Source organism: Rutilus rutilus, assembly GCF_951802725.1.
Source record: "Rutilus rutilus genome assembly, chromosome: 2".
Lineage (NCBI taxonomy): Eukaryota > Metazoa > Chordata > Actinopteri > Cypriniformes > Leuciscidae > Rutilus > Rutilus rutilus.
Window position 1 is genome coordinate 41,473,871 of NC_140210.1, and position 15,568 is coordinate 41,489,438.

Sequence of the window (15,568 nt, forward strand, 5' to 3'; positions counted from 1 at the left end):
TTTAATGCAATAACTTTATGAATTCAAGACTTTCTTCTCTGATTTAAGACCTTTTTAAGGCCTTAATTTGTGTAAGTGTGAATTAAGACTTCAGAAACCCTGTATTCAGTTTGTAAAAAGACTGCTCACTCAGTAAAAGATGAATATCAGAAGTTGCAGAGGATGGAAGCAGGAGACGTCCCATCTGCTCACTTTACGGCAGAAATAAAAAAATTTGGAGTGTAGAAAATTACTCAAATGACTATAACTGCATAATTAATAATAGAATAATTATAAATGATAGCCTAACTATTCATTTTTATAAATATAAAGCATCATTAAACACAAACTCAGTAAGTACAATCTTTATATAAATCTGTAATGCACTTTACAAATGAATCAAATCGTTGCTCAATGGCTCACTGCAAACATTTCAAAATTTGACATTAAAGACGCGGCTGAAAACATTTGTACACGGAGCAGTATCACGGTTTCAGTTCTTTGGGAAGACATTGACATACAGTCTCAATTGATGCCCCCTAGTGTCTGTACATTTAAATCTGGAGATTAATAACAAGATCATCGCCTCTATCCTTCAGCACGTTTGATTGACTTCATCACGTCACACCGTCATTCAAGGAAAACACATCAATCAACACATTTATCACGGTACAGATTTAAACTTGTTGGGAAAACAAGTTTCTTGATTTCGTAGAAACATCTTTTGTCATGCTTTGCTGTCCACATCATCTGAGATCTCCAGCTCTGGGCGTAATTCGGGCAGGAATTGAGCTCCAGGTCGCCAGGTTAGAGGCAAAATGCAAAAGTCATAGAAAAGACTATTTTATTCCAAGTAAAAAACACATTTGCCTTCCTCCCAGTTCTGAAGTGCGTGTTGGTGTCATACAGCTGTCGTGTCGCCGTACTCTCGGTTCCAGCGCACGTACTGATCCAGCGTTTGAGGACCGACGCTCCGCTTTATCCTCTTCAGGGAATCCGCGAAGTCCGAAAAACGGATGTCCCTCATCTGAACAAGGGAAGAAAGGGAGAAACTGTTCAAAGATACTGTTCAAAAATAGCATGGGGATTTAGGTTTTCAAAAGTAGCACATGAAATAACAGTATGTATCAAGTGCAGAATGTTGCATTGTCACATGTTTAATTCAGTTAGTGGCGTTCAGTTTTCATCTTGGATCTATTTTTTAATTATTCTAAAGGCCCGTTCACACCAAGAACAATAACTATATTAGCGTTCACACTAGTGGACGATAACGTTCTGTTTATTCCAAGCGTGTGTTTGTCTGTCAAGCTCGTTACAGCAGGACGGATTCTGATTGGCCGTCTATGTTTTTATTCTTCATCAGCTGGATAAAATCCTTCTGAAATTAATTCCAACGATATTGTTTCTCTGTGCCGTTATCGTTATAGCTGTGGTGTGAACTCTGCTAGACTTTTATACTGAGAACGACTTTTATCGTTATCGTCTTTGGTGTGAACGGGCCTTGATACTTTAAATGTTTATATACAAATGTCTTGTTATCAGCATGAACTATCATCTAGCTGACTTTTGTGTAAAATTGGTTTGTTTTAGTTTTTCATTTTAGAAAAATACCAAATAATATGCAGTACATGGTGAAAGAATTTTTATTTTTTGGTTTACTATCCCTTTAATAAGAGAATTCATATCAGGGTTATTATAGTTAGCTAAATCTACAACCATTAAAATTGATTAAATAAATAAATGATAATAATTTAATTAAAATACCCCCCCAAAAAAACTTATAACAGCTAGTTGACAAAGCAACATTTAATTAACTAATTAAATCAACTAATAATTAATTAAAAATAAACTAAAACTAAAATTAATAAAACTTTCATAGACATAAAAAATAAATAGCAAAAACAAAAAAAAAGCAGAAAAAAACAAAAACTATTGATTTACATATACATATATACATACACACACACATACATACACACACACACACACACACACATATACATACACATATATATATATATATATATATATATATATATAGTGGAAAACTCTTTTACCTCATTGGGTGATATGTTCCTCACTTGTTCAGGCCTCAGTTCTGTGTTAAAAATGAACAGGACATAATTATCTGACGAAAAGTCCAATTCTAAACCAAACTGTCTAGTAGGCCTTCATATCTTCATCTCACAATCGTACCTCGTATCGGACCGAGAGCAGCGTCTTTAGCCAATGAGGTCAGATCACTGCCGGAGTATCCCTCAGTCATCCTGAAAACACATTTTAAACACTCAGTATTAATAATCATTAGTCTCATTTGCATACTCTACATAAACATGAACCCGTATTTTACCTGGCTAACTGACTCAGCTCTTTCTGAGACAAAGGGTTTCTGTGTTTACTGAGGAGGTTCTTGAGCAGCTCCAAACGTGTCTGAAACACACACACACACACACACACACACACAGCTGATTACCACCTGTATTTATCATTAATCAAATAGAAACTGTACAGTTAATTCAGCGTGAACTACTCATAAATATGTCGTCATACACAAACTATTTTTAAGATTAATATATCAAATATTTATAAGATATACACCTATATTTTTATTCCCCATTGAATTATAATTTAATTATTATTGTTCAAAAGTTCGGGATCAGTAAGATTGCTTTTTCGGGATCAGATATCAGAATGATTTCTGAAGGATCATGTGACACAGAAGACGAGTAATTATTTATTTATTACTGTTTTTACTGTATTTTTGATTAAATAAATGCAGATTTGGTGAGCAGAAGTGTTTTTTTTTTTCAAAAACATTCAAATATCTTACCAAACCCCAACTTTTAAATGGTGTGAAAATATTTCATTTCCCAGAATAACTTTGATGTCACTAAAGTTGATTCTGTATGGCAAAACATTGGCAAAAATGCTTTGACAGTATCACACTCGTGAAAGTGAAAGAGAAGCAATGTCTTCTGCCCATTCCTGGTGTGAACACAGTACCTCCTCTGTAGGTAAAGCCACATAAATGCGTTTAGCGAATCGCCTGTGGGAGAAACGAGTCCATTAGAGGAAGCAGAATGATGAAGTCTTTGAAAGAAAGTGTCAGACGACAGGTCAAAGGTACCTAAGAACAGCCTCGTCAAGCTCCTGAGGTCTGTTAGTGGCTCCCATTACTAACACACGCTCATCTCCTCCTGACTGCACCTACAACACACACATACACCGTGAGCGTCGTCACCCGCGATCGGGAAAACACTTTCATATGAAGTACACGCACTTACTCCATCAAACTCGATGAGAAACTCTGTTTTGAGTCTTCTGCTGGCGTCATGCTCGCCCTCTCTCCTCTCGCACAGCAGACTGTCGATCTCATCTGCACCCAAATCACCATTAATGACACGTTTACACAAATACACAAGTCCTGAGGCACCAATGAGTCTGACTGACAGCTCTTACCGATGAAGATGATTGACGGCTGCAGTTCCCTAGCAACCGCAAACAAAGCTCGAACCAGCTTCTCACCCTCTCCCACCTGAACACGCACACAACAACATGAATGAACAAGTGTTTCCTAAGACGGAATAACACATGGCTTTGGGCCGGTTCACACAGAACGCGTTTTTGCTGTCAGTGGAATGAAAAAAAAAAACGCGATGTGTTGAACCTCTTTTAACTTGAGTGCCGCGGTTTAAAGATGTCCGTCTAGCAGGTGTTTACGTTGAAAAGTAGCGCAGATCGCATTAGTTACATGCTAATTATTTAACATGCTAAGCTAACTTAGTTGTTAACGTAACCTTAGTTTGCCTGATGACCCTCAAGCCATATTCGGAAGAATAGCTTATGATTAGCATGCTAAGCAGAAATAGCACAAGACAACAAACTTTGGAAAGGTGTTTCTCAGTAATGATAGCAAAAATCTAACATTTTCTGGTCATTTCTGAGCGGTTTGAACCAAAGATCATCTGAGCCCATTTTGAACGAAAAGATTTGGAGGAGGAATAGCAAAAAAACTGTAAAACTTTAGTTTACGGTCCAATTTTAACTATTAACTAGTTGCTTATTAGCATGCATATTACTAGGATATTGGCTGTTTATTAGTACTTATAAAGCACATATTAATGCCTTATTCAGCATGGCCATATTCTACATCCTTAACCCTACCCAACACCTAAACTTAACAACTATCTTACTATCAATAAGCAGTAATTATGTTACTCAAAAAGTCAGTTAATAGTGAGAATTGGACCCTAATCTAAAGTGTGACCAAAAAAACAGTTTTTCATACATTTCAAAATGCTGGACAAGCAAAGTTACGAAAAATGACAAATGGGATCTCATCAAAATCAGCATTAACCACAAAGACAGACCCAAATTTTGGACAATATTTTCAGAAGAAGAATGAGTTACCCAAATAAACAATGACAGTTCATTAGTCTAACTGTGGACAGTCTCTATGAAACATCGCATGATCACTCACATATTTGGAGGTGAGACTGGCAGCGCTGATGTTGAAAAACGTAGCATTAGATTCCATCGCAACAGCTTTCGCCTGTGAGGAAATGGAAAGATCAATATAGTTCTATTCCCATGGTACATACAAAAAAGACTTCTTTTTAGATTAATGTATGTTTGTGTTTTACCAGCATGGTCTTCCCATTGCCAGGGGGGCCGAAGAGCAGGAGTCCTCTGGCAGGAGTCCTGAGACCAGTAAACAGCTGTGAACATCAGCAGAAATGTCATTAGAAACACGTAACAAATATAACAATAGTTTATTATAACCGGTTTTGTCATGCAAGGTGATTTACTAAGGTTTGCGCTAGTCAGTTAACTGGTATTTGCAGCATTATTTAACACCCCAAAAAAAGCATGTCTTAAAGGGATACTCCACTTTTTTTGGAAATAGGCTCATTTTACAACTCCCCCAGAGTTAAACAATTGAGTTTTACCGTTTTCGAATCCATTCAGCCGATCTCCGGGTCTGGCAGTACCACTTTTAGCATAGCTTAGCATAATGAATTGAACCGGACAAGACCATTAGCATCTCTCTCAAAAAAATGAACAAAGAGTTTCGATATTTTTCCTATTTAAAACTTGACTCTTCTGTAGTTACATCGTGTACTAAGACCGACGGAAAATGAAAAGTTGCGATTTTCTAGGCTGATATGGCTAGGAACTATACTCTCATTCCTGCGTAATAATCAAGAAACTTTGCTGCCGTACCATGGGTGAAGCAGGCGTAATGATATGACGCAGCGCATGCCGCCTGATAATAGGCTACTGAGCTGGGGACTATTATCAGGTGCTGCGTCATATCATTACGCCTGCTTCACGGTCTTAGTTTTAAATAGGAAAAATATCGAAACTCTTTGTTCATTTTTTTGAGAGAGATGCTAATGGTCTTGTCCGGTTCAATTCATTATGCTAAGCTATGCTAAAAGTGGGACCCCCAGACCTGGAGATCGGCTGAATGGATTCGAAAACAGTAAAACTCAACTGTTTAACTCTGGGGGAGTTGTAAAATGAGCCTATTTCCAAAAAAAGTGGAGTATCCCTTTAAAGCAGACGCTAATTTGTGCTGCTCTTGGTAGATTGTGTTTGTCATTATGGAAATTATCCGATTCCATCTGTGCTCTTTTATTTGCATGTCGTCAGTAGATCTCGCGAAGAACTTTCCACTCCCATCGACACTTTTTTGGAAATTTGCCGTGTTTAGTCAATCTGGGCCATTGTGAGAAGTGAAAACTGGGGTGTGGGGGGGGGGGGGTACAGATGTGTACAGGTGTGCAGACAGACCTCTGGACGAAGAGCGGGAAGGATAACGATTTCCTGCAGCGCCTGCTTCGCCAAATCCTGCCCTGCTATGTCATTAAACTGCACCGTCGCCCCACTGAAACAAACACAACCACACACACCATCAGCCTCAATGGAAACATCACCATTTTCTCCAAAAAGATCTCAATTTTATTTAGATATTTGTCACATAATCCTTCAGAAATGCTGATTTGGTGTTCAAGAAACATTTAATATTATCAGTGTTGAAAAGGTTTAGCTGCTTAGTATTTTTGTGGAAACTATATCTAAAAAATCTCTTTTAAATGTGTTTAAATGGATCACTTTTAGATGCAATATACTTAATGTATCCTTTCTGTTACAAAAAAACACAAAAATGTTTTATGCATCAAATATAACAACATTGTCATGAACAGCAATATTTGCCAATGTGTTTTTTTCTAAACAATGCATATGCAAACAATATCTGGTTGCAGATCCATATTCTACATGCTTGATCTGAATGGTTCTAATGCTACCTGTCTACAATGTCGTTGAGGATGAGGTTGGCCAGTTTGCTGTCCACATTTTTTAAGTTCTTCATGTCTCTTTTCCTCTGAGGTGACGCAGTGGCAGCGGTGCTGGCTTTCACGTTATGTCTGACACCTCCCTTTGCCGAGGGCCCCTACAAACACCACAGCGAAGTTCAGCCACATGTGCTCTGTTCCAAAACTAATGAGCTGCCTACATAGACAGAATCTTAAAAGGGTTAGTTAACCCAAAAATGAAAATTTGCTGTTAATTTACTGTTAATATACAAGCGAAACTAAATTAATACCCGTGGCTTCTGACGATACACTGAGGTCTTATGAAGCGAAACAATCAGTCTGTTCAAGAAACTGTACATTATTTACAACATTACCTGTAATCCACAGCATCAGCTAACGGTCCAGAGCGCGTTCACAACAGTCTGCATCGCGAACTTCCTGTCGCATAATGACCGATGCACGCGAGCAAACACACACGTGAGCTGATGCTGTGTTTGTTTACAACAGAGAGGGAGGACGCGCATGTTGTATTGTTCATCAAAATCATACTTGTGCTTATCCTGGATGCAGCAACCTATATATGCTTTTCACAGATTCTCAATGTTTGAGCTCCCGCGCATACATCATTATGCGACAGGAAGCTCACGCTGTAGACTGTCGGGACCGTTTGCAGAGGCTGTGGATTACAGTTAATGTTGTAAATAACGTACAGTTTCTTGCACAGATCGATCATATCGCTTCATAATACCTCAATGCATCGTCAGGAGCCACGGGTGTTAATTTTGTTTAGCCTATGTATGTTTTTTTGACTCTCAAAGTGACGGCAGCCATTGACTTGCATTATACAAATCACCAAATACCACAATTTCAACTGTTCAACTGGAGAAAAAAAGTCACCTACATCTCAGATGGCATGAGGGCGAGTAAATTACCAGCAAATTTGTATATTAATTTATAATTCTTTTTTATACTTTTTTATACAAATTTTTTAATTAATTAAATTTTGGGGCAAACTATCCCTTTAAGGTGGCCTGAAGAAGTGACAATGTGCAGACAGTCTGAAGTCTGAGCCCTGTGAGACGAACCTTCTGGTTGTTCTGAGGGCCGGTCCTGCCGCTGGTCGAAGGCGTGCGGTGCAGGCCAGATGCATTCTGGGCAGATTTGGGAGGGTTTTTGGGTCGCAGATGGGATTGACTTGTGATTGTGAGAGTGTCCTTCTTTTTGGAAACTGCTCCACCGCCTGCAACTACAAACACATGCCCGTACATAAACAGAAATGTCCCTCTAGAGTCTCTCTGATCGCCTTCTTATGCAGCACACAGATCTCCCAGAATCCCCAAAACACACACCTGGACGCAGGTTCCCATTGGAGAAAGAAAGGCCGGTGTGATCAGAGAAGCCCTCTGCTGGAGACTTTGAAACCAGTTTGCCTTTGTGATTGCAGAACAGGAAACAGACAGAGGAAGACATTTAAAGGGAAACAAAACCTCCAGAGAATAAATAATAAAGCAGAACAGAAGTTATAAGAGGGTGAAAAACATGTCCAAGTCACATTTCACCTCAAAATACAAAAAAAGGAAGAGAAATGTTATTTTTGCAAAGTTGAAGCCTATCCTTTTATTATTACATGCTAATTATTCACGTTATTACTGCAATAGTACAGTAAAAAAAACTAAAAAACACGTAATTTACTGTTTAGTTAACATCAATATTATAAATAAAAAGCAATATATATATATATATATATATATATATACAGTGAGGAAAATAAGTATTTGAACACCCTGCTATTTTGCAAGTTCTCCCACTTGGAAATCATGGAGGGGTCTGAAATTGTCATCGTAGGTGCAAGTCCACTGTGAGAGACATAATCTAAAAAAAATAATCCAGAAATCACAATGTATGATTTTTTAACTATTTATTTGTATGATACAGCTGCAAATAAGTATTTGAACACCTGTCTATCAGCTAGAATTCTGACCCTCAAAGACCTGTTAGTCTGCCTTTAAAATGTCCACCTCCACTCCATTTATTATCCTAAATTAGATGCACCTGTTTGAGGTCGTTAGCTGCATAAAGACACCTGTCCACCCCATACAATCAGTAAGAATCCAACTACTAACATGGCCAAGACCAAAGAGCTGTCCAAAGACACTAGAGACAAAATTGTACACCTCCACAAGGCTGGAAAGGGCTACGGGGAAATTGCCAAGCAGCTTGGTGAAAAAAGGTCCACTGTTGGAGCAATCATTAGAAAATGGAAGAAGCTAAACATGACTGTCAATCTCCCTCGGACTGGGGCTCCATGCAAGATCTCACCTCGTGGGGTCTCAATGATCCTAAGAAAGGTGAGAAATCAGCCCAGAACTACACGGGAGGAGCTGGTCAATGACCTGAAAAGAGCTGGGACCACCGTTTCCAAGGTTACTATTGGTAATACACTAAGACGTCATGGTTTGAAATCATGCATGGCACGGAAGGTTCCCCTGCTTAAACCAGCACATGTCAAGGCCCGTCTTAAGTTTGCCAATGACCATTTGGATGATCCAGAGGAGTCATGGGAGAAAGTCATGTGGTCAGATGAGACCAAAATAGAACTTTTTGGTCATAATTCCACTAAACGTGTTTGGAGGAAGAAGAATGATGAGTACCATCCCAAGAACACCATCCCTACTGTGAAGCATGGGGGTGGTAGCATCATGCTTTGGGGGTGTTTTTCTGCACATGGGACAGGGCGACTGCACTGTATTAAGGAGAGGATGACCGGGGCCATGTATTGCGAGATTTTGGGGAACAACCTCCTTCCCTCAGTTAGAGCATTGAAGATGGGTCGAGGCTGGGTCTTCCAACATGACAATGACCCGAAGCACACAGCCAGGATAACCAAGGAGTGGCTCTGTAAGAAGCATATCAAGGTTCTGGCGTGGCCTAGCCAGTCTCCAGACCTAAACCCAATAGAGAATCTTTGGAGGGAGCTCAAACTCCGTGTTTCTCAGCGACAGCCCAGAAACCTGACTGATCTAGAGAAGATCTGTGTGGAGGAGTGGGCCAAAATCCCTCCTGCAGTGTGTGCAAACCTGGTGAAAAACTACAGGAAACGTTTGACCTCTGTAATTGCAAACAAAGGCTACTGTACCAAATATTAACATTGATTTTCTCAGGTGTTCAAATACTTATTTGCAGCTGTATCATACAAATAAATAGTTAAAAAATCATACATTGTGATTTCTGGATTATTTTTTTTAGATTATGTCTCTCACAGTGGACATGCACCTTCGATGACAATTTCAGACCCCTCCATGATTTCTAAGTGGGAGAACTTGCAAAATAGCAGGGTGTTCAAATACTTATTTTCCTCACTGTATATATATATATATATATATGTGTGTGTGTGTGTGTGTGCGTGTGTCTATATATATATATATATATATATATATATATATATATATATATATATATATATATATATATATACATACATACATACATATATATATATATATATATTTATATTATGCATACATATATACACATACATACATATATATATATATTATGCATACATTTTTGCCTTGCAGTAAATTACAATTTTGGTGGAAAATGTGCTTGTAATAAAAATTTTACCATAAAAATGTCACAAGCAATAAAATAAAATGAAATAGTCTTCATACTCTTTGAGCAAAATTTAATTCGATTTTTTTCCTTCTGTTTTTGAGGTGATCTGGGCATGTTCTGGATACATTTCTTGACCGATTCACACAAGAACCCCATCAGAAACACAGAAAGTGTTAAATGCTGATTATGGAGGAATAAGAATAGTGTGTGCATGCAATAAAAGTGAAGCGTGTCATATTAAAATGCTTTCTCCTATCCCACTTTAATGTGCAGAGTGCCAAAACTTCCGACATTAAACAACACTTCACCTTTATATGATCAAGCATAAAACTGACATGAATCACTGCACAATCACACAGGCTTTCACAGAAGAGTGTGAGGTGAACACACCCGTGTGTAGGATATAGAGCACAAGCACAACACATGACATCATCTCTTATTAGAGTTGATGAATCAACACACACGCATCCTCGTCACGTCACTGTATCCGCTTACCCAGAAGCTCCAGCCGGTCTTTGGCCATGGTGAGGTTGCTGATCATTTTGTCCTGAAGCTTTCTGGCTCTGTTTGCCTTCTCACCTGAAATAGCCAGATGAAGACCTTCTATCAAGCCCTACAACAACTTCTTCATCTACGCTTAAAGGGATAGTTCACACAAACATGACAGATCTGTCATCATTTCCTCACCCTCACGTTGTTCCAAAGCGGTTTGACTTTTTTTGTTCTTCCTTATTCAAGAAGAATATTCTTATCTATTTTCAATATAATGAAAGTAGAAGATAAGAAACATAAAAGTGGCCCTAGTTTAGAGCTTTGTGTGACGAACAGATCGAAATGTAAGCGAAATAAAGACATTTAAGCGGTTAAATCACTGAAACTCTTAAATAAAATGTCACCATTATATGATGGCTTTATTAGCCGGTTGTCCTGCATCCTCAATAAACAAGCTACAGTTAGTCCAAAATGCCGCCGCTAGAGTTCTTACTAGATCAAGAAAATATGATCATATAACACCGATTTTATCATCACTACATTGGTTACCTATAAAGTCCCGTATTAATTATAAGGTATTGCTACTGACTTATAAAGCCCTAAACGGCTTAGCTCCAGTCTATTTAACGGATCTTCTATCGCCCTATAATCCATCGCGCTCTTTAAGATCATTAAATTCAAGGCTTTTGGTCATACCTAGGATATCCAGAACCACCAAAGGAGGGAGAGCATTTTCACATTTAGCTCCAAAACTCTGGAATAGTCTTCCTGATACTGTTCGTTGCTCAGACTCGCTCTCCCAGTTTAAAACTAGATTAAAGACGCATCTCTTCAGCCAGGCATTCATATAATATTTTTAATCTTAGAGTTAAATCCTGTCTCTAGTTCATAAACGCCAGAGGAGAACTGGCCCCCGACTGAGCCTGGGTTCTCCCAAGGTTTTTTTTTTTTTTCTCCATTGGGTCACTTGATGGAGTTTTTCGGTTCCTTGCCACTGTTGCCTTTGGCTTGCTCAGTTGGGGATATTTTGGGGATATTTCATTTTATCAATCAATAAATTCCACTAGAAACAAACCTTGTTGTATTATTTTAATTTAATACTGTGAAGCTGCTTTGATACAATCTGTATTGTGAAAAGCGCTATACAAATATACTTGACTTGACTTGACGATTAGAAACGCTGCACAAGTCATATGGGCCAATTCTATGATACTCTGACAAAAACTCATTTTAGACTTTGATTCACAAAAGAAAGGCCTGAGTATTTTTCCAAAATATATTTGTGTACAAAGGAAGAAAAGAAAGTGACATGAGTCTGGAACAGCATGATGGTAAATAAATGATGACAATTTAATTCATTTTTGATTTTTTTTAAAAAGAAATGTATACTTTTATTCAGCAAGGATGCATTAAATTGATCAAAACCGACAGTAAAAAACATTTATAATGTCAAAAGATTTTCAGTTAAATGCTGTTATTTCTATTAATCAACGAATCCTGAAAAAATTCCTCATGGTTTCCACAAAAAATATGTTTTCATATCTTTTGTTTTTAATATTGATAATAATCAGAAATATTTCTTGAGCATCAAATCATCTCATTAGAATGATTTCTGAAGGATCATGTGACACTGAAGACTGGAGTAATGATGCTGAAAATTCAGCTTTGATCACAGGAATAAAATATAAACAAATACAGCATCAAATCCAAAACCATTACTTTAAATTGTAATAATATTTCACAATATTACTGTTTTTACTGTATTTTTGATCAAATAAATCCAGCTTTGGTGAGAAGAGACTTCTTACTGACCCCAAACTTTTGAACGACAGTGTACATTAAAGAATATAGGGTTAAACAGTGCCAACACGCACACACGCAAACACACACACAAAATCACACACACACACAATCTGTCGTGAAAGCTAATGTAATTAAAACACATCATCACATAGTTTGTTTACACACTAACGGAAATCAATATGACTGAATAATCTCACCAGTTCCAGTGACCTGGATGCAGATGCCCTTCTCCAGTTCAGTGATGCCTTTCCTGTACCACTGCACCGCCTTGTCTTTATCACCTACACAACAGGTTAGACAGATCACACATCATTCTCTATCCTGTAGGGATGATACACACACAATACTAATGCTGCCTGCAACTCTTAACCAGAACGCCTGGGTTTCAAAGCACCACTGTCAAACTTTCAGATACAATTTACATCACAGATATTTTGTTGTCAATGCTTTATATGGAAATATGCTCACAGTACGTGCTAACAGTCATGCGTGACGGCCCAACCATTATGACCCTGGGCATGATGGGATTGAGAAACAGCTGATGAATCTATTGAACAGAGTTCTTTGTTTTCACTGATGCCGCTGGCGCACAATGAGACTACAGAGCGACAGACGACATAATGTCCTGAGATATGACGAATGGAACAAATCCAGGTCACAGTAAATCACATGAATATATATTTATACATAAAAAAAAAATTATTCATAGAATAATATATATAAAGTACTGTTCAAAAGTTTGGGGTCGGTAGATATCTCTTATTTGATCTGAAAATACAGTGCAAACAGTAATATTGTGAAATATTATTACAATTTAAAATAAGTGTTTTCTATTTGAATATAATTTGTAATTTTGTAATTTATTCTGTGATCAAAGCTGAATTTTCCACATCATTACTCCAGTCTTCAGTGTCACATGATCCTTCAGAAATCATTCTAATATGATAATTTGCTGCTGCTTAATGTGGAAACTTATTTGATGAATAGAAAATTCAAAAGAAAAGCATTTATTGATAAAATAATTATTTTAACTGTCTTCTTTGACCAATTGAATGCATCCTTGTTGAATAAAAGTATAATTTCTTTTAAAACATTTAAAAATCTTAGTGACCCCAAACTTGTTGAATGGTAGTGTATCGATTACTGACCATAAATTATTATTTTCGTATAAAGAAATTTAAGATCAATGTTTTGCAATATTTTACTTAGGCAGTTTATGATTGCTTGACTGTTGCTAAACAACATTGCATGGTTCAAATCCACTTTAAAAATGACGAGTGTTAAAAACCCTGGTTAAAAGTAGGTTTAAACTATCGTTTAAGAACATTTTAACTCTGGGTTTCCCATTATGTTTACACATCAGGTCAGCAGGCGGCGTCCACTTGTGATCCTATCGACCAAAACGCATCTTAATACCAGGTGTAAACAGGGCCAAAGAAAAGACTTGATAAGCAGATGCAATGATATAAAAAGATAAGGACAGCCTTGCAAAGCTGAGCCAGTGATCGGGTTCTTCACAGAGTGTCAGTACATGGGGCCTCGTTTTCCACTCGACTGCCGACGAGGACAATCCATGTCAACCTGAATCAGGCCTCTCGACTCTACTGACCTCAGGGATCAAGCAGATCTGGGCTTGACAACACTGTGTTCTGAACCGCTCTACTGACCGCAAACACAGCTTTGGGACCGCGGTTATCATGGCTGGCGTCCAACATCTGATCTATGTCAATCTAGGTCATCTCAGTCAAGAGTCGAAACACTTCAACACTTCAAACCAGTGGGTCACACCAAGTGCAGGATCCTTCTGAACAGACGAAGTGAAAGTAAAACCAACACCAGAACTACTTTACAGTGCTGAAATGTAGTAGAAAACATAAGGCAGCCTTACAAAAAGTCCCGTGGCGAGACCCTGGTAAAGTGATGGTATTAGATGGTAATTCCATGGTACCACAGTGATTACTGTGCTTGGTATATAATGTCCATGGTATACACATTTTCTACTTAATTGATTTTCAGTTTCATAATACCGGGTCTACATTTAAATAGTGACTTTTGTAGTGTCTCTAAAGAACATTGTCCCCAAAAAATCCCATACAATGCAGCATCGCACAGTGCTATAAAAAAAATCAATGTTTATAGGTTACATAACTTACTACAATAGCAAATGAGAACCAGGAACACCAAAACAAAGTTGAAAACACTGTGCATAAAGATAAAATGAATACAACTGAAAGATAAAAACCTTATATAATAATGATAATAATAGCCTAATCATCATCATTACTCATAATAATAATAAAAATAACTGTAAAGTATTCATAATTCTATATCCCAGGGTACACGTAAAAACTACTTAGGTAACGTTAGGTTCATTTGTAAGGGGACAGTTAACTTTCACACATATTTCCCTATATAATAATAATAATCAACATCATTACTCATAATAATTAATAATAACTGTAAAGTATTCGTGATTCTATAACCCAGGGTACATGTACAAACTACTTAGGTAGGCTAATTTGTAAGGGGACAGTATATTTTTAATATGCACACCATATTTACAGAACAATAATAAAAAAACAGATACCTTTGTCATCCTCGTCGATCTGCAGAGCCAAAGAAATGAACTCAAACGCTTGTTTATGGTAGTTTCGTATCAGCTCTCCGGTCTCGTCGCACGCGTCGGAGCCGCGATCTTTGGTCGCCATGGTTCGTCGGGTCTGCCGAAACAGGCACAGGAGAAGCAGGAGCAGAGCCCGGAGCAGGGACAGCGGGAGCCGGGCGAGGGTTCGGATGAAGGAGCGCAGCCGGTCCAGTAACGAAGTCCGGCCGGTTCCGTCAGACACCTGTGCGCGGGTGCGTCCTCCCGCACGCGCTGATCCTCGTTGTCTCGCTCTGTCCCCAGAATTCATTCACCCTATTCGGGCTCTCCATGCCATAATGGGCCGGGTGTTTGACAACGAAGAGTTTTATTTCTCTGCGATGTCGGTTCTCCGGTTTGTTTTGGCCAGCATCGATCGCGGAAGTCACTGTTGTGTGTGTTTGGTGAATATGGTCTCGCGCTAATGACGTGGACCACATCGCGATTCGCGTCGCTGACATTGGGCGACAAATGTTATAAAAATATTATAAAATGAAACGGTCTGGCTCCAAACCATTTTTTTTATACACATAACCTAACGTTACTAAAAAAGAATGACTTTATGAAGCTATGAATGAAGTGAAGCAGCATTTCCTCTCATTGTTTTATTTTGTTTTATTATACTCTGACATCTTTTTATGTAATTTTTGCATAATCTTGGAGACATCTGTGCAACGGAAAGTATCCATATCTATAAGTATCCATATTCATTATCCAT

At 38.1% G+C, this 15,568-nt stretch overlaps 1 protein-coding gene across 3 annotated transcripts; it reads right to left on the minus strand.

Annotated features, from left to right (window-relative positions):
- Positions 1 to 329: 329 nt before the first annotated feature.
- Positions 330 to 15,303, minus strand: spast (spastin). Of its 3 annotated transcripts, none has more exons than XM_084403124.1 (17): positions 14,797 to 15,303; positions 12,407 to 12,490; positions 10,410 to 10,493; positions 7,649 to 7,729; positions 7,385 to 7,545; positions 6,291 to 6,436; positions 5,776 to 5,869; positions 4,623 to 4,697; positions 4,460 to 4,531; positions 3,439 to 3,514; positions 3,264 to 3,355; positions 3,107 to 3,186; positions 2,983 to 3,025; positions 2,330 to 2,409; positions 2,176 to 2,246; positions 2,037 to 2,077; positions 330 to 1,006 (listed from the first exon to the last, which is right to left on the minus strand). In XM_084403124.1, the coding sequence occupies exons 1-17, from the start codon at positions 15,119 to 15,121 to the stop codon at positions 881 to 883; spliced, it is 1,731 nt and encodes a 576-aa protein (XP_084259250.1). In that variant the 5' UTR covers positions 15,122 to 15,303; the 3' UTR covers positions 330 to 880. The 3 variants fall into 3 exon arrangements, with proteins under 3 accessions (XP_084259250.1, XP_084259251.1, XP_084259252.1); XM_084403125.1 differs by having other exon boundaries at positions 7,385 to 7,539; positions 14,797 to 15,276; XM_084403126.1 differs by lacking the exon at positions 7,649 to 7,729.
- Positions 15,304 to 15,568: the final 265 nt, after the last annotated feature.